The sequence below is a fragment of the Salmo salar genome, chromosome 18 (assembly GCF_965601325.2).
Source record: "Salmo salar chromosome 18, fSalSal1, whole genome shotgun sequence".
NCBI lineage: Eukaryota > Metazoa > Chordata > Actinopteri > Salmoniformes > Salmonidae > Salmo > Salmo salar.
The window spans coordinates 20,225,421-20,244,892 of record NC_138308.1 but is presented as its reverse complement, the minus strand read 5'-3'; the positions used below and the strand labels follow the sequence as shown (position 1 = coordinate 20,244,892).

The window sequence follows — 19,472 nt, the reverse complement described above, 5'->3', positions numbered from 1 at the left end:
GGTCTGTGCCGGTGTTTGTAGGAGGACAAAAGCACACTGAATTATGACTGAATGGGAACAATGATGTAGTCCTCCAAATGTCTAAAGCGCAACATGAAAGACTCTAAAGGCCAATGTCTATCGTTGGTGGACTAAGGCCTTTTTTTTGTCAAGAAATATGTATGCTGCCTCCAGAGTGGTGCAGCGGTCTAAGGCGCTAGAGGCCCAGGCTGTACAGATCCGGGTTCGATCCCAGGCTGTACAGGTCCGGGTTTGATCCCAGGCTGTACAGATCCGGGTTCGATCCCAGGCTGTGTCACAGCCGGCTGCGACCAGGAGACCCATGAGGGGGATGCACAATTGGCCCAGCGTCGTCCTAATATTTTGAAATTTCTTAATTTGATTATTTTTCTTTTAGATTTTGTATTGTTGTGAATTGTTAGATATTACTGCACTGTTGGAGCTAGGAACATAAGCATTTCGCTACACCTGCAATAACATCTGCTAAATATGAGTGTAACCAAAACAATTTGATTTGATTTGATTTTAGGGGAGGATTTGGCAGGCTGGGAAGTCCTTGTCCCATCGTGCTCTAGCGACTCCTTGTGGAGTCTAGCGACTCCTTGTACAGCTGCCTCCGTTCGCCAGCTGTACAGTGTTTCCTCCGATACATTGGTGTGGCTGGCTTCCGGGTTAAGCGAGCAGTGTGTCAAGTGGCAGTGCGGATTGGTGGGGTCGTGTTTCGGAGGATGCATGAATCTCAACCTTCGCCTCTCCCGAATCCGAACAGGAGTTGCAGCGATGGGACAAGACTGTAACTACCAATTGGATATCACGAAATTGGGGAGAAAAAGGGGGTCCTGTTTGAAAAATAGGCAATGTCCTAACACCCACAAACTTTATCATCTGCACAAATAGGCATTACTCATCGGTATATGGTACCTGAAACAGGGAGTAAGGAGGTTAGGAGGAAGAGGTCAAAGGTGGGCTGGTTTTCTATATAAGCACTTTGTGAAAGGGCTTTATAAATACATTTGATTTGACTTACGTGCTGCTGTCCCCTAGTTCCCCGTAGATGTTGGCTGCTGGGGCACGTGGAGCAGCAGCCTTGCTCGCTGGCAGAGCCTGCTGAATCCTCGCAGTCTTGGCACATTCTGCCTGTCTCCTGAAGTTCAAATAAAGTTTCATCAGTTTGAGTCAATCCATTGCACTTTGTTTCCATAACATTTCATCACTTGTTCCCCATGAAGGCTACATGTCTTTGGTGAATGAAGTGATGGAACATCAGTACAGTATGTGTCTCATCCCAACTGACTGAGATAAAAATAACAGAGCCAATCTCTTATATAAAACTAGATAAAAAAAAAAGGCAAGTCATTGTCTATATGAAGGAGATGACTTGTCTACAATGTTTGTACTTTTATCCTCATTTTAATAGTCATTCTGACTCCCTGGTTCATCTTTAAAATACTATTCATTAATGAGGACATGTGACAGAACCATGTTGTATTCATGCTCAAGTGCATACAAGAGAGATCACTCATATCACATGGACAATTACTTACTCTTTGAATCTGGTGGATGGTATTACAGGCAGTGCGGGAGACAGCGGAGCAGAGGGATAAAGAAAACACAAGAGAACCTTGGTTAGACAATTAGCTCATTCCTATTTTGTTAATACTACACAACGAGGAACATTCATTAAATTGGGAATTATGAGACGCCTCTGCGTTCCTCCAACTCCATTCAATTTTAAAGAATGGCGGTTGTTAAGGTTCCTTTTTGAAAAACACACCACTCTAGGTAAAACAAATGTCCATTATTCATGGGATTCCTTTTGACTTATTCAGACAACAGCCAGGCTTTGGATAACATGCCCTATCATAGATCTCAGCCTATTTCACCACTGAATATAATAACATGATATAGTAACACATTTTGCTTCATTTCTTATCACACAGTGTTATGAAACACATCAGGCTCCCCAGCTATGTTTGCAGCATCCAGTTCATACAAGTATATCAAACTCAAGAAGCCTTTTTCTTTTTCTTCCATTTCTTTTGTTCTCAGCATTACTTATTCACAACAAAATACAATTACCCCAGAAGAGAGAAATGAGAGAATGCGTTGCATCAGAATATTCTCCCGGAGATCAATAAGTCATGAAGTTGAATGAATGAATGAACTTCTCTAAATTGGCGCATCGTAACACTACAAACTCTACAATGTGTCTGTGTGTGTGTTTCTTCAGCTCAGGTTAACCACTCGGACCCGTCTGTTGGGTGTAAACATTCCCCAGACATCAGTGTTGATGTAGTGTTTATGTAGTGGATTCACACGGCACAAAGAAAGACATTGAGGAGCACTTCCTGACGCATTCACAGTTGTCATGGCTTTACGACCTTGCCCAATCGACATCAAATAAAACAACCCTGATAATCAGGAACAAATGGTATACTAAATGGTATACTAAATGGTATACTAAATGGTATACTAAATGGTATACTAAATCTGTGCCATATGCTTTATCATTATGCAATTTGTTGTGTGTGTGTGTGTGTGTGTGTGTGTGTGTGTGTGTGTGTGTGTGTGTGTGTGTGTGTGTGTGTGTGTGTGTGTGTGTGTGTGTGTGTGTGTGTGTGTGTGTGTGTGTGTGTGTGTGTGTGTGTGTGTGTGTGTGTGTGTGTGTGTGTGTGTGTGTGTGTGTGTGTGTGTGTGTGAGTAATGGGGTAGTGGAGCCGTGAAGACACACTGTGACGGTCACAATTGGCTTTGGATATTTGTTGCAAATGACTGTTAATTAATCGGCTTTCACAGTGTGTGAATAGGGACATTAGACCGGCGGTGCACGCTGTCAGCATCCCTAATTCGTTCGAGAGACTGGGAGAGTGGTGCTTGACTAAATACCTGGCACCATGCACATTTCCTCAGCCTCAACAAACTACAGTGCTAGCTTTGAAAGGTCACCATGGCCATACACACACATGTTGCCTGTAGCTACGACAAGCGGTTTTTGTGCACTCACTGTTTGTAGGTGACCATGATGATGAGGATGGCGGGGATGCAACAGAGGATGATGATGATGGCGAGGGCGAGCAACGCCCCCTCTGTGTAGCCCACAGCCTGGGCAGCCTTCTTTACGCTGGCCACGATGTCGGGCGTACGGATCTCCAGGATGCGTCCTCCTTGACCCAGGAAGGGCTGGAACTCCTTGTTGATATCCAGCAGCTTCCCATCCAGAAACCTGCCAGACAGACCACAGTCAGTCACACAAGTACGTGGACACCCCTTCAAATGAGTGGATTCAGCTAGTTCAGCCACACCCGATGCTGACAGGTGTATAAAATCGAGCATACCGCCATGCAATCTCCATAGACAAACATTGACAGTAGAATAGCCCATACTGAAGAGCTCAGTGACCTTCAATGTGGCACCGTCATAGGATGCCACCTTTCCAACAAGTCAGTTCGTGACATTTCTGTCCTGCTACTGTGAGTGCTGTTATTGTGAAGTGGAAACGTCTAGGAGCAACAACAGCTCAGCCGCAAAGTGGTGGGACACACAAGCTCACAGAACGGGTAAAAATCGCCTGTCCTCGATTGCAACACTCACTACAGAGTTCCAAACTGCCACTGGAAGCAAGGTCAGCACAAGAACTGTTCATCACCAAACTCCATATTAATGCCCAAGATTTTGGAATGAGATGTTTGATGAGCAGGTGTTCACATACTTTTGTTCATGTAGTGTACTTTAAGTTGGGATGTAACACCATTTCAACTGCGATTTAAATTGGTGTTGAATCCTAACATAATATATGTGCCTGTTACTTGGCCTTATGCGTACATGGGCATTGATGTCAATAGGAGATTTGTGCAGTCCCAACGCAATCCCTCTCTGCCACACGCTGCATTATCATACACTATATGGACTCTTTATACAAATGAATAGTACTCAAGTGATTGGTCTTTCATGTGAGTTATCTATAGGCTTCTTTCAACCCTCAAGAGTCCTTATTTCCTTCATTTAGGCGAGAGAGGCACACTCAAGGAGACATCATAATGCTATAACCTCTCCCCCCTCTCTCTCCATCTCTTTCCCTTTCTCTATGTGAGCTGACAGCAGAAGCACATAAATATAACATGCAATTAACTCTCCACGCTGCCAGGCGTGAGCTGCATGAACAAAGAGCTTCTTTTTTTCCTCCCTGCTCCTTAAACCTCGGCTAGACTCTTCCTCAACAGCCTCCCATTGTGTCTAAGATGGGGATTCTTATTGAAGCAACGGTAGATATATCAGCACCTCTTTTTAAAATGAACAACGTCTCTCCAAAGCTGGTGCTTGTGATAAGAGTGACGCTCACTAGCTCAGGCTAAGAAACCCCCTTTCTTTATGAGACACGTGTGTCATTACAGTAAAACAGGGCCACCACTAGCAGTCAAGGACAGACAGAGAAGTAATGTGCTCAGATTAATTTAACACAAAGCCACTTTACTCAAAGTCACTTTTTAAAGAGCAGGATTAAACAATAGACTGGTATCTGGTTTAAAGAGGAGGGGGACGTAGTCTAACTCGTGCTGTCAAAGCCAGAGTGAAAATGAGTATGGGGCAAAAGAAAGGGAGGGAGATCGAGGGATAAGGAGGGAAAAAGAGAGATCATGCCTTCCTTCTGTGAAAAGTGGAAGGGTGCACAGTAGGGGGGAAGGGTTCCTCTAGCATGGTGCCTGTCATGCTCTGAGGGGGGCCTTGGCTCCCACAGTGTTGACTCTAACCCTGTTTGAGGGCCAGAGAACATAAGACTAATGGCAGCAACGTGGTCCTGGGGTGTTTTAACACACCCTGTCTGCTGAGTGGAAGGGGACTGCTCTTTCCCCTGACAGGGTGAAAAAGTGTTGCAAGAGCACTTTTCAGCTGCACCATTAAAGCATTTTTGGATACTGCCTCTTAGTGGTAAAAGTGTAAAACATTGTTTCTCCTGCTATGTAAGAGGGGGACCCTGGGCTCTGAGGAGTAGATCTCTCTCCGAATACAGGGGGACTAAAATGCTAAGCTGTCATTTCTCCAGAATGTTGGAACAACCTCAGGGTGGCTTAGTGGCCACTACTGATGGAATAGCACCTTTTCCCCTTTTCCTCTCTCTCTCTCTCTCTCTCTCTCATTAGAAAAAGGGAGAGAAAGATAGAAGGGAGAGAGAGAGAGAGATAAAGAGATAGCTATTCATTTCATTGTATTGGTACACTCACTTAAAGAGCTCCTGACGTGAGATGGCCCTGTTGGTCAGTGGGTCTATGGCATACACCATCAGGTCTGACTTGGTGTAATCCTCCTGGTCAAAGCCATCTCCGAACCGCCGCGGCCCAATGGATTCCACCACCACCTTAGCCCCTGGGATCTGGTCCTGGATGTATCGCTCCAGAATACTTATGTGTGGGAAACAAAACCATTGTGGTCTGTTCACATTTAAAATAAAGTATAGTACCAGGTATAGCTGAAGCATTAGGTATTTCTACCTTCATATTTCTACAGCCATCTTCTCCATGATGTGAAGGCTCTATGAATCATTCAGTAACTACTCTCATACTGTTATTAACAGGTGATGTACAGTAGCCTAGCGAATGCCCTGGTTCACTTCACCTGCATGTGTTGTGTCACCATTTACAAATTCTGTCATTGAATTTATAATGCTGAAAAGCCATCATTTTACTTGTGTGTAACCATATGTGTTTGAGGTCATACTTTAAGTATACTGCTCAAAAAAATAAAGGGAACACTAAACTAACACATCCTAGATCTGAATGAATGAAATAATCTTATTAAATACTTTTTTCTTTACATTGTTGAATGTGCTGACAACAAAATCACACAAAAATAATAAATGGAAATCCAATTTATCAACCCATGGAGGTCTGGATTTGGAGTCACACTCAAAATTAAAGTGGAAAACCACACTACAGGCTGATCCAACTTTGATGTAATGTCCTTAAAACAAGTCAAAATGAGGCTCAGTAGTGTGTGTGGCCTCTACGTGCCTGTATGACCTCCCTACAACGCCTGGGCATGCTCCTGATGAGGTGGCGGATGGTCTCCTGAGGGATCTCCTCCCAGACCTGGACTAAAGCATCCGCCAACTCATGGACAGTCTGTGGTGCAACGTGGCGTTGGTGGATGGAGCGAGACATGATGTCCCAGATGTGCTCAATTGGATTCAGGTCTGGGGAACGGGCGGGCCAGTCCATAGCATCAATGCCTTCCTCTTGCAGGAACTGCTGACACACTCCAGCCACATGAGGTCTAGCATTGTCTTGCATTAAGAGGAACCCAGGGCCAACCGCACCAGCATATGGTCTCACAAGGGGTCTGAGGATCTCATCTCGGTACCTAATGGCAGTCAGGCTACCTCTGGAGAGCACATGGAGGGCTGTGCGGCCCCCCAAAGAAATGCCACTCCACACCATGACTGACCCACCGCCAAACTGGTCATGCTGGAGGATGTTGCAGGCAGCAGAACGTTCTCCACGGCGTCTCCAGACTCTGTCATGTCTGTCACATGTGCTCAGTGTGAACCTGCTTTCATCTGTGAAGAGCACAGGGCGCCAGTGGCGAATTTGCCAATCTTGGTGTTCTCTGGCAAATGCCAAACGTCCTGCACGGTGTTGGGCTGTAAGCACAACCCCCACCTGTGGACGTCGGGCCCTCATACCACCCTCATGGAGTCTGTTTCTGACCGTTTGAGCAGACACATGCACATTTGTGGCCTGCTGGAGGTCATTTTGCAGGGCTCTGGCAGTGCTCCTCCTGCTCCTCCTTGCACAAAGGTGGAGGTAGCGGTCCTGCTGCTGGGTTGTTGCCCTCCTACGGCCTCCTCCACGTCTGCTGATGTACTGGCCTGTCTCCTGGTATCGCCTCCATGCTCTGGACACTACGCTGACAGACACAGCAAACCTTCTTGCCACAGCTCGCATTGATGTGCCATCCTGGATGAGCTGCACTACCTGAGCCACTTGTGTGGGTTGTAGACTCCGTCTCATGCTACCACTAGAGTGAAAGCACCGCCAGCATTCAAAAGTGACCAAAACATCAGCCAGGAAGCATAGGAACTGAGAAGTGGTCTGTGGTCACCACCTGCAGAACCACTCCTTTATTGGGGGTGTCTTGCTAATTGCCTATAATTTCCACCTGTTGTCTATTCCATTTGCACAACAGCATGTGAAATGTATTGTCAATCAGTGTTGCTTCCTAAGTGGACAGTTTGATTTCACAGAAGTGTGATTGACTTGGAGTTACATTGTGTTGTTTAAGTGTTCCCTTTATTTTTTTGAGCAGTGTATTTCACTCCCAGCCATAGTTGTTAAAATGGACACCAGCATGTCTTTTCTCACTGGGTTCTTGGCAAAAAAGTGAAATCAGCACTTTAAATGACAACCACTAAATGGGTACTTTCTCCAACCCGAATGCCAAGCCTGATGAACAGAGTACCCAGTTCTGGACCCCAGTACGACCAAGGAAGACGGGAGGCTTCTCAGATTTGATCAGACTGACTAACTCAACACATGATTTAGTTGTCAAAGCATAGAGCAATCTTAGAGGGGTAGTGCCATTGAAAGCGAGGCTTTAAAACAATGAATGTATATTACCTTCTTATTTTATTATCCTATCTGTCTAAAAACATTGTACTTTTTTCTGTTCTTGTTTCTCGTTCATAAACTGATTGAGAATGACTGATTTGACTGTCTATCTGGACAATCAGCAGTTTTACTTGCCCAATCATTGGTTAATGCAGACAGAATGCAAACAGACAGTGAAGACACTGAGGACCTAAGTTCTGCAACACAGGTATAATTCACAAGTTCTATAACTTTTTTTCCCATTGGATGTTTTGTTTCTCAAAACACAGTTGGAGACTACCCAGCAAACTGGGAACATTGCCAGATCATTGGCTAAGATTCCCTATAGGGAACTGGGATTCAACGCAAACTATTTCACTAGCAGAAATGCTAATTTGCATCGTGCGACTTTGAACCAAGTCCCCTTATTCAACAGGAGAAATAAAAAATAAAAAATGCATTCCACTTTTGTAAGTGGCATGCTGTGGCAATCAAACAGTGACTCTCCACAGGGCTTCTGCTGCTAAACCATAGCGTTATCACTGAGAATGAAAGGGATGGCCTCAAACTTTTAGTTGTAATGCATTTAAAATGTACTTTGGCTTGGGCTGAAAGTAAAAGACGAGGGTGATGACAGACCCTACTGTACTATACAAATCTATTCCAATGTAGATGCTTCTCGGAATATAAATATATATATATATTTTTTTTTAAGTATGGTGCCCTAGTAGAGGAAATGTTCTCTGATGAAAATAAACGTAATACTTTTGAATTCACTCTCCTGTTTCTGTTGAGTGTTGAGGGGCCTTTAGGACCATTATAGGTTTCCAATTCAACCAAGCATGATCACTGTGACAATAATACTGAAAGGAAGTGATTGACTGGTGCCTTACGCAATAAGCTGCTCTTTATTCTCCTCCACGACAGTGGGCGGGACATTGGACACCACCACCTGCATATCCAGCTGGTTGACCACAGACACCTGAGAGAGAGAGAGAGAGAGAGAGAGGGAGAGAGAGAGAGAGAGAGAGAGAGAGGAGAGAGAGAGAGAGAGAGAGAGAGAGAGAGAGAGAGAGAGATAGTAGTAGTAGATATGGAGGTTTTGTCCATTCATGCTTCACATGCTCCAGGTGGTCAAAATGAGAATCTTATTGCCTGCTTGTATTGGTGCCATGTGGCCAATCTAATGGTGCTTAATATTCGCCGGCACAGTAAGTGCACTGGCTCTGGGCTCTGCAGCCAAATCTCCCACACGGCCTCTGTGAAATTACAGTTCCTGTTGAAAAGGAACCAGCAACATGGTTAAGCACTCGCCGCTGTCACCCGTTCAGGCGCCGTTCCAACACTTATTCAGTCTCATTAGAGACTTGTTAGGCTGACATATTAGGAGAACCCCTGACTCCAATAACTGGAAGGAAACGGAAATGTATTGTACAAGTATAACGACACACACACACACATGCACACACACCAATTAGAATGAACAGAAAACACACTCCATGCATAGTTTAATTGGATCATCAGCTCGAAGCAGAGGGGTTCTCTGGCATACACATAACACATCTCGTGTGCTGTAACTGCTCTGAATAATTGAATATATTGGAAGCTAAACACAGTCTAGAGAGAAGAGAAAACGTGCCTCATCATCATGTAGCCTCCTAATGAATAACTCATCTCAGAAGAAAACTGCAATCTGACACTAATAAACCCATCAGATGTTGTGGGTGGTTGGGGTATTGGCATCGGATGTTAAGATCACAGTTGACTGAGGACACACTTCTAACTGCCAAGTGTCGTAGTCTCATAATAACTTGCCTAACAAGAAAGAGTGTTTCAAACAATGGAGGGATATGTGTTGTTTGAGGACACTAGACACTCACCACCACATCAGCGCTGCTGCTCAGGCCCTCTCCGTAGTTGTCGGTGGCGATGACCGCAAACTTGAAGTAGGACCTGCGCATGTTGCGGTACATGATAGCCGTCTTGATGATGCCCGTGTACTGCTCGATCACAAAGCTGTCCTGACCATCTGCCGTGGGCGGGATGATCAGCCGGTACGCATTGGCACTGTAGTTCCCTGTATCTGCATCAGTGGCCTGGGGAAAAGTAACCACACACACACACAAACAGTAGACTGAGATCTTCTGACATCTACTACATTAACAATGGCAGTTACAATGAGTGTGCCTCAGTTGTGGTACTGCTCGATCACACACACACACATACACACTAGACTGAGATCTCCTGACATCTACTACATTAACAATGAGTGTGCCTCAGTTGTGGTACTGCTCGATCATTCACACACACACACACACACACACACACACACACACACACACACACACACACACACACACACACACACACACACACACACACACACACACACACACACACACACACACACACACACACACCCCCCTTCTTCTGACATCTACTACATTAACAATGGCAGTTACGATGAGTGTGCCTCAGTTGTGGTGGCATATTTTGGGACAGAGCTGCTTGACTTGTCGACGCACATATACACATAGGATACACACAAATGGAGGGCATAGAATGGAGTATTGAGGCACCTTAGTCAAAACTAACATCATGTAAGTAAGTCGCTCTGGATAAGAGCTTCTGCTTAATGACCAAAATGGCAAATGTATTATTGTCATTGCTCCTTAAAGGATAACAGTGCATTTAGATAATTTGGCCAGGAGAGGGGGAACTTGAGTCTCAGAAGCAGGTACAGTATGGCACAGAAAGAATTTGACTCTGGCCTCGCTGCCTGTCTGCCGGCCTGCATGCTCAGTCTTTCATCAATTCTCAAAGTGCCTGTCTGCAGTGACATTGATTAATAGGTGCAAAGACTTTTTTTCTCTCCAGGTATTGATGGGAGGATGGAGGGATTGAAGGAGGGAGGGAGGAAATGGAGGGAGTAGAACAATAAATGACAGGGCTGCCCTATCTCGGTCATTAGATGGAGCTAGATATTCTGAAATAAGACTGTGTACCACTCCATTCAAGCCGCCCTAAAAACACACTCATATCAAATAAAGTCGTTTCAAGTGATAAGGAGTCACTCGGCTGCCCTCTGGTCATTCTCCCCTCTCTTCCTTGCGAAGAGCACTACTCTAAGCTCTGCTCAACACGACTTGATCCCTGTTTCCTGCTTAACTGTTGACAGGTGTGTCACGCAGGTTTTTTTAGCTCTCTTCATTTACATTTACATTTTAGATCTTATCCAGAGCGCCTTACAGTTAGTGCACACATCTTAAGATAGCTAGGTGGGACAACCACATATCACAGTCAAGGCAAGGGAGGGTGCTGTGGGATTATTTAAGATACTCTTCGGAGGGGTAGGGTTTCGAATTATTTCAGAAGATGGACAGGGACTGCTGTCCTAGCTTCAGGGGGAAGCTGGTTCCACCATTGGGTTGCCAGGACAGAGAAGAGAAGAGCTTGGACTGGGCTGAGCGGGAGCTGCCTTGCCGTAGGGGTGTGAGGGCCAAGAGACCAGAGGTGGCAGACCAGAGTTCTCGGCTTGGGGCGTAGGGCTTGAGCATAGCCTGTAGGAAGGGGCAGTTCCTCTTGCTGCAAGTATCATGGTCTTTAGTGGATGCGAGTGTGTGGAGGAGCGGGGTGACATGGGAGAACTTGGGAAGGTTGAACACCAGGCAAGCTGCAGCGTTCTGGATAAGTTTGATGGCACAAGCCAACAGCGAGTTGCAGTAGAACAGACAGGAGATTTTTTGTGTTGTGTGACTTTACCGAAACGAACGTTTTCGGTTAGGATAAGAATTTCCATTTTCACTGGGTGAACCCTAGCTGGCTAACACAAAAGCCTCATGGCTAAGCATACACTTGCATACGCATAACCTGGTTAGCCACATTTTTATACCAGTTATAATGGGCCCCCATACCCATGGGAAACAAACATGCTCAGGCAGCTCTCGATCGAGTCCTGCAAGTTTTGTAAGGTTTTTACCAAATACCCGCCCGTGTCACCTTAAGCAACCCTACTGGCCGTCACGGTGAAAGCTAACTAGCTAACCACTGTCTTGTTTTTTAGTTTGCCTAGCATTAAGTGGCTTTTTGCCTACTAACCAAACCGGTCCAACCATGCAGTGAGCCGGCCCATGAGAGGACTCACCACTAGCTTAGGTCTCTTGAGTCTTGCACGATTTACATAACACTCTGTCGTTTTTGTACTTATCAACTTTACCAGCCCCACCTACTAGGTTTTTCGGTCCAAGAAACTCAAAACCCAGGTCAGCTACCGCGTCAAGGCTAACCTTACCATCACCTGCCCGGCAGACCCGGATATCGTGGCAATCCGGTCTCCACTTTCCCCCACTACGAGCCAAGGCTCCACATCAGGGAGAGGGGCAGTTCACTAGAGCAAGTGCTAACTGAGTGACCAGTGACAGAGGCAGACTGTCAGACTGTCTCAGGACAGAGGCAGACAGTTTGGGGAAGCGGTACTCTGCAGCAGCCTCATCGAAGTCCCGCCCAGCTGATTCCCCTGTGGGGAAGAAAGGGCGCCCGACCAACGGTACGCCCCAGCGGCAGAGAGAGGCAGCCAACCATCTCCTGGCCTGACACCTCTCGGTGGAGCACAGACTCCCCTCCTCCCCCATCATAATGGGGGAGAGGCACATCTGTGCTCCTATAACCTTTCCCTCCGCGCAGACTAATTTCTATAAGTTCGTTCACAAGGAAGACGGAGCCCACTCTAACCCCTAGTGCCCTCCGTGCCACAGCTCTCACCTCAGCTCTTTCTCAAGTAGCCGAGGCAGGAACACAAACTGTCAGTCGCCAACTAGCACTGTCCACATATCCTAGTGTTTTAACACTGCCCCTTTTAATACATTCAATGAAAGGGCGACTCACTCTAATGCCACCAGAGGGGTAGTGGTAAAGAGGAATGTGGTCACGACAGAGACGTCACTCACAGGTTGGGCATGAGAGAAAAGCGGAGTTGTGGGGCATTGCTCACATAAATGACCTCGAACTGCTGACAGTGTTCATTTCTCTGAAACCATTCCTACCCTCCCTTTGAAATTGTCACATCTTGATCAGAACGGACAATAAGACTGTGGTGGCATACATCAAAACCCAGGGTGGCACTTGCTCCCTGCGCTTACACAGACTATCCATATAATTATTCTGTGGAGAAGAGCACACCTACTCTCACTACGGGCGACTCATGTCGCGGGAGCTCTGAACGTAGGAGCTGACTTGTCCAAAAGGAATCCCCATCACAGGGAATGGAGACCATCTCCAAGTTGTGAAACAGATCAGGGAGAGATATGGTCAAACATCCGTAGATTTATTCGCACAAAAACGTGCATTGCCCGCTGTTCTTTGCGCTAGCAGGAGACACACCATTGGGGTGGACGTGTTGGCACACCCTTGGCCGGGGGTGTTCCGTTCCGTTTTTCCTCCTCTAAGGCTCATACTCCCCAGAGTGAGGGAAGAAGGCTCATACCTCATCTTGGTAGCCCTCCATGGCCAGGCAAGCTCTAGTTAGCATAGATCATTCTCCTGCTGTACTATGAGCCCCGGCAACTCCCGTTACGCAGGGATCATCTGACCCAAGCGAGCAAAGATATTTTCCACCCTCACCCCGATACTATGACCCTCTGGGCATTGCCCGTGAGAGGTTAAATCTGAATGTGACAGGCCTGCCTCTCAGTCATTGAGACAATCCAGAGTGCCAGGGCCCCTTCTACACTCTCAATGTATGGAAACTCAATGTATGGCTTTCTCCACTGTTAAGGTCTAGCCGCTATCTCGGCCTGTCATATAGGCTTTCGCAATAACACAGTGGGGAAACACCCCTTGTTATGTCGTATCATGAAGGGGCGCTTCGCTCACGTCCATTTTCCAAGCCTTAAGCCCCATCTTGGGATCTGTCTATTGTGCTTGAGGCTATTTCACAGGAGCCTTTTGAGCTGCTGAAAAGCATGGAGATGACGTATCTCTCCTTCAAGACTGCTTTACTAGTCCGCAAAGCGAGTTATTGAGCTGCAGACTGTGAGTTCACCCTTCATATATACAGTTTTTCACCCAAGGATTATTTGTTGTCTAACCCCGCCTTTATACCTAAGATCAGCAGCAATTACAACTGTCTTGCTTGTGGCATTCCACCCGCCGCCCTTCATTTTTATGGAAGAAGAACGTCTCCACCGTTTGTGTCCAGTACGCGTGTTGCGCATCTACTTGGATAGAGCGAGAGTTTACGCAAGAGCGACCTCTTGTGCACTGTTCAAGAGCATGTCCTTACAGGAGATTTGTGATGAGGCTTGTTGGGCATTCCCTCATACTTTTATGAGGTTTTACCAGCTAGACGGCACTGCAACTTCTTTGGGACACATTCTGTACTCAGTGTCGGGACGTTTGAGGGTTGATACTTTGAGACTACCTGGCTTCGGAAACCAGGTCTGCAATACAGAGTTGGTAATATCCTAATTGTGAGATATCAAAACGAGTAATTGAATGAGAATTCAAGGCTACTCTCCTAACCCAGGTTCTCTGATATTATGAGTGAGATATCTCACCATATTCCCATGCTCTCAAGAGCGAAAGGAATAGAGGCATGCTCGAAAATGACCAGAAGGTGTGCGAATGGCTCCTTATAATGAGGGGTTGGGCTCACCTCATTCACCCCTCGACCTGTCTGTCTCTGACATATGTGTGTGATTGATTCTTTGAGGTTCTAGAGATTTGGTGAATCCCACTTGTGAGATATCTCACACATGATATGTAACTCGTTTCAGGAAACTAGGCATATGTGACACGTCACTACTTCACAGGAGAGGCATTTGAACGTAAACATTTATTTTTTATCAAAATGATTTTTGGGGGGCAGAAATTACTTCTGGAACATATGAACTTTCATGTGCCTAAACAACAAATGTGTAGGCCATCTGTAAATACAAATACAATTTCTAAATTATGAGCCTATTTCGTTCAGCCACGGAAAAAGTCAGGAACCTTCCTGCTAGCCATGATTGGCTGAGATAATGTATGGACCGGACATGCTGAGAGATGAGTTCAAATTGGTCTACCATGTAGCACACTTCTGTCTATAACATGAGCTGCTCAGTATGTGTAGGTAATCCTTTCTAGCGCGGCTTTTTTGAAAGATGTGCAAAAGTGTGGCTAACGCTCTCCACTTTCCGGAGGACCGAGTTTTGAAATCAGTGCACTGCCTGGTGGTATGATGGCTAAGGAGATGGAGAAAATTGTGGCATTCGCAGGGGGTATTTGTTTTATATGGTTCGGGGTGTGTGTGTATGTAGAAGGGTGTTTGATTTATGTATTCCGGGGTTTTGGTCATTGTTCTATGTTAGTGTATTTCTATGTTCCGTCTAGTCGTTTCTATTTCTATGTTTAGGTAATTGAGATTGGGGCCTTCAATTGGAGGCAGCTGTTTATCGTTGCCTCTGATTGAAGGTCGTATAATTAGGAGTGTGTTTGTCATGGGTATTGTGGGAGGTTGTTCTTTGCATAGCTGTGTGTTGCCTGCAAGACTGTTAGTTCATTTGTTTCTTGTTTTGTTTAATAAGTGTTCACAAATAAAGTTAAGATGAGCACTCGACCCGCTGCGCCTTGGTCCATTCACTACGACGACCGTTACAGAACCTCCCACCAACCACGGACCAAGCAGCGGGCCCAAGAGGAGGAAGGATCCTGGGCCAGGGAGAAAAGGGAGTGGAGGACATCTTGGACATGGGAGGAGGTAATGGCAGGGGACAAGACCCTGCCATGGAGACAGGTGGAGACAGCAAGAGAGGAACGGCAAAGGTGGAACGAAGACCGGGACTGTTACAGGGGTACACGGTTGGCATTTAAGCCTGAGAGGCAGCCCTAATACTTTTTTTAGGGGGGGCACACGGGTAGTTTGGTTGGGCCAGGATTAAGCCGCAAGCCAACTCCCAGTGCTTATTGGAGGCAGCCTATTACTGGTCAGGTCCCGTGCTTTGGAGTGATGCGCAAGGCGTCGAGGCCAAGTATTCACAGGCTGGTGTGCGCGGTGCCAGTGCCCCGCATTTGCCAGGGGGAAGCGGGCATCCAGCCAGTAAGGGTGGAGCCAGTACTGCGCTCGAGACCGCCAGTGCGCCTTCACGGTCCAGTGTATCCTGTTCCCGCTCCTCGCACTAGCTGTGAGGTGCTTGTCTCCAGTCTGGCACATCCGAAGCCAGCACCACGCACCAGGCTTCCAGTGCGTCAGCCCAGTCCAGTACGTCCTGTTCCCGCTCCTCGCACTAGCCTTGAGGTACGTGTCTCCAGTCTGATACCTCCAGTACCAGCCCCACGTACCAGGCTTCCAGTGCGTCAGCCCAGTCCAACTCGTCCTGTTCCTGCTCCCCGCACTAGCCCTGAGGTGCGTGTCTCCAGTCTGGTACCTCCACTACCAGCACCACGCACCAGGCTTCCAGTGCGTCAGCCCAGTCCAACTCGTCCTGTTCCTGCTCCCCGCACTAGCCCTGAGGTATGTGTCTCCAGTCTGGTACCTCCACTACCAGCCCCACGCATCAGGCCTCCAGTGCGTCAGCTCAGTCCCAAGCTTCCGACGACAGTACCGCATCCAGAGCTTCCGGCAACAGTGCCCCATCCAGAGCTTTCGGCAACACTACCCCGTCCAGAGTGTCCGGCGACAGTGCCCCGTCTAGAGATGGCCTACAGTCCGGAACCGAGTGAGTCGGCCTACAGTCCGGAACCGAGTGAGTCGACCTACAGTCTGGAGCTCCCAGAGTACAGTCCAGGGTCTACAGTGACATGCTTCAGGCCGAGGTATTCAGTAGGGGTGGACTGGTCAGGTAGGGGACTAAGCCTAAGCCACCTCCACTGTAGGAGGTTTGGGGAGTGGGGGGGGGGGGGGGGGGTGTAGCACGGGAGCCGTCGGTGACGGCAGCCACCCTCCCTTCCCTCCCTTTAGTTTAAGGGGTTTATTTTTGTAGATTTCGTTGTTGTTAGGTGCATCCGGGGTCTGCACCTTTGGGGGGGGGGGGGGGGGTACTGTCACGTCCTGACCAGTAAAGGGGTTATTTGTTATTTTAGTTTGGTCAGGACGTGGCAGGGGGTATTTGTTTTATATGGTTCGGGGTGTGTGTATATGTAGAAGGGTGTATGATTTATGTATTCCGAGGTTTTGGTCATTGTTCTATGTTAGTGTATTTCTATGTTCCGTCTAGTCGTTTCTGTTTATGTAATTGGATTGGGGCCTTCAATTGGAGGCAGCTGTTAATCGTTGCCTCTGATTGAAGGTCCTATAATTAGCAGTGTGTTTGTCATGGGTATTGTGGGAAGTTGTTCTTTGCATAGCTGTGTGTTGCCTGCAAGACTGTTAGTTTGTTCGTTTCTTGTTTTGTTTAAGTGTTCACAAATAAAGTTAAGATGAGCACTCGACCCGCTGCGCCTTCGTCCATTCACTACGACGACCGTTACATATAGCCTGTAGTTTTTGTGTTTATACTTTTTTATAACGATAACGACAAGTTTGATGTCGGATGACAATAGAATGTTCGTGATGTCACTGCGACAACTGTCTACAGACATGTCGATAGATGTAGTATAATCCAGCCTTTGGTCTTGAAATATTTGGTTGTTTAGTACAATAATGTAATCACACTGTTTAACACATGGCCTCACATGTGAATTCTTAAAGAGATGGGTGGCGCTAAGGCTTAACTTGTTATGGATAGGGGGCAGTATTTTCACGGCCGGATAAAAAACATACCCGATTTAATCTGTTTATTACTAATGCCCAGAAACTAGAATATGCATATAATTGTTTGATTTGGATAGAGAACACCGTAAAGTTTCTAAAACTGTTTGAATGGTGTCTGTGAGTATAACAGAACTCATATGGCAGGCCAAAACCTGAGAAGATTCCAAACAGGAAGTGCCCTCTCTGACCATTTCTTGGCCTTCTTTATTCTCTTTATTGAAAACAGAGGATCTCTGCTGTAACGTGACACTTTCTAAGGCTCCCATAGGCTCTCAGAAGGCGCCAGAACGTTGAATGATGACTTTGCAGTCCATGGCTGAAAAACAGTAGCGCATTTGGATAGTGGTCAATCTGAGAACAATGAGACGGGCGCGTGCATGCTTGTGAAGAGTCCATTTTAGATTATCAGTCTTTGAACGAAAACAACGACTCCCGGTCGGAATATTATTGCTATTTTACGAGAAAAATCGCATAAATATTGATTTTAAACAGCGTTTGACATGCTTCGAAGTACGGTAATGGAATATTTAAAAAAAAAAATTGTCACGATACGCGTCCGCGCGTCACCCTTCGTTACCCTTCGGATAGTGTCTTGAACGCACGAACAAAACGCCGCTATTTGGATATAACTATGGATTATTTGGAACCAAACCAACATTTGTTGTTGAAGTAGAAATCCTGGGAGTGCATTCTGACAAAGAACAGCAAAGGTAATCCAATTTTTCTTATAGTAAATCTGAGTTTGGTGAGTACCAAACTTGGTGGGTGTCAAAATAGCTAGCCTGGGATGGCGAGCTATCTACTCAGAATATTGCAAAATGTGCTTTCACCGAAAAGCTATTTTAAAATCGGACACCGCGATTGCATAAAGGAGTTCTGTATCTATAATTCTTAAAATAATTGTTATGTTTTTTGTGAAAGTTTATCGTGAGTAATTTAGCAAATTCACCGGAAGTGTTCGGTGGGAATGCTAGTTCTGAACGTCACATGCTAATGTAAAAAGCTGGTTTTTGATATAAATATGAACTTGATTGAACAAAACATGCATGTATTGTATAACATAATGTCCTAGGAGTGTCATCTGATGAAGATCATGAAAGGTTAGTGCTGCATTTAGCTGTGGTTTTGGTTTTTGTGACATTATATGCTAGCTTGAAAAATGGGTGTCTGATTGTTTCTGGCTGGGTACTCTCCTGACATAATCTAATGTTTTGCTTTCGTTGTAAAGCCTTTTTGAAATCGGACAGTGTGTTTAGATAACGGAGAGTCTTGTCTTTAAAATGCTGTAAAATAGTCATATGTTTGAAAAATGGAAGTTTTCGGATTTTCGAGGAGTTTGTATTTCGTGCCACGCCTTATCATTGGATATTGGAGCGGTGTTCCACTAGCGGAACGTCTAGCTGTAAGAGGTTGAGAGGGTGTGAATGATGCTGAATGGGTGTAGACAAAGAAGAGCTCTCCAGCAGGTGTACCAAAACATTCTAAGGACATTTTCTCAACAATGGAGTTACAAGTTTATTAACTTCGAAAGTAGAATTACTTTCCCATTGTCCCTCAACTGTAGTGTATGATATACCATTTTCTAGCTCTGAATCTCTAGCTCTAGCTCTGAAACTGCTTTATCTCAATACAGTTTGTAAAAGCACTTGAGAACAAAGGTTCTGAAAAAACTTTGTATAAAATGATCAGTGTGCCACAAAGTGGCATTGAAAGGAAGAATGGGTTGGAGAATAGATTTCTATTCAGCAATCACTCATGAAATACTCAACAAGGCTGTGTACAACTCCATACAAGACTTCATATAAAAACTGTGTACAACTCCTTACAAGACTTCATATACTGCTCAAAAAAATAAAGGGAACACTTAAACAACACATCCTAGATCTGAATGAAAGAAATAATCTTATTAAATACTTTTTTCTTTACATAGTTGAATGTGCTGACAACAAAATCACACAAAAATAATCAATGGAAATCCAATTTATCAACCCATGGAGGTCTGGATTTGGAGTCACACTCAAAATTAAAGTGGAAAACCACACTACAGGCTGATCCAACTTTGATGTAATGTCCTTAAAACAAGTCAAAATGAGGCTCAGTAGTGTGTGTGGCCTCCACATGCCTGTATGACCTCCCTACAACGCCTGGGCATGCTCCTGATG

The 19,472-nt window shown here is 45.8% G+C and overlaps 1 protein-coding gene across 1 annotated transcript in view; it reads right to left on the bottom strand.

Moving 5' to 3' along the window:
• The window catches only part of LOC106577001 (protocadherin-15), a 263,912-nt gene that overhangs the window by 15,434 nt on the left and 229,006 nt on the right, over positions 1 to 19,472 (bottom strand). Inside the window, exons 28-32 of the mRNA XM_082964779.1 lie at positions 9,461 to 9,676; positions 8,474 to 8,562; positions 5,220 to 5,396; positions 3,005 to 3,223; positions 1,028 to 1,144 (exon numbers count right to left, since the gene is read on the bottom strand). Of these exons, the coding sequence (XP_082820905.1) occupies positions 1,028 to 1,144; positions 3,005 to 3,223; positions 5,220 to 5,396; positions 8,474 to 8,562; positions 9,461 to 9,676 (818 nt within the window). The remainder of the gene's footprint in view (positions 1 to 1,027; positions 1,145 to 3,004; positions 3,224 to 5,219; positions 5,397 to 8,473; positions 8,563 to 9,460; positions 9,677 to 19,472) is intronic.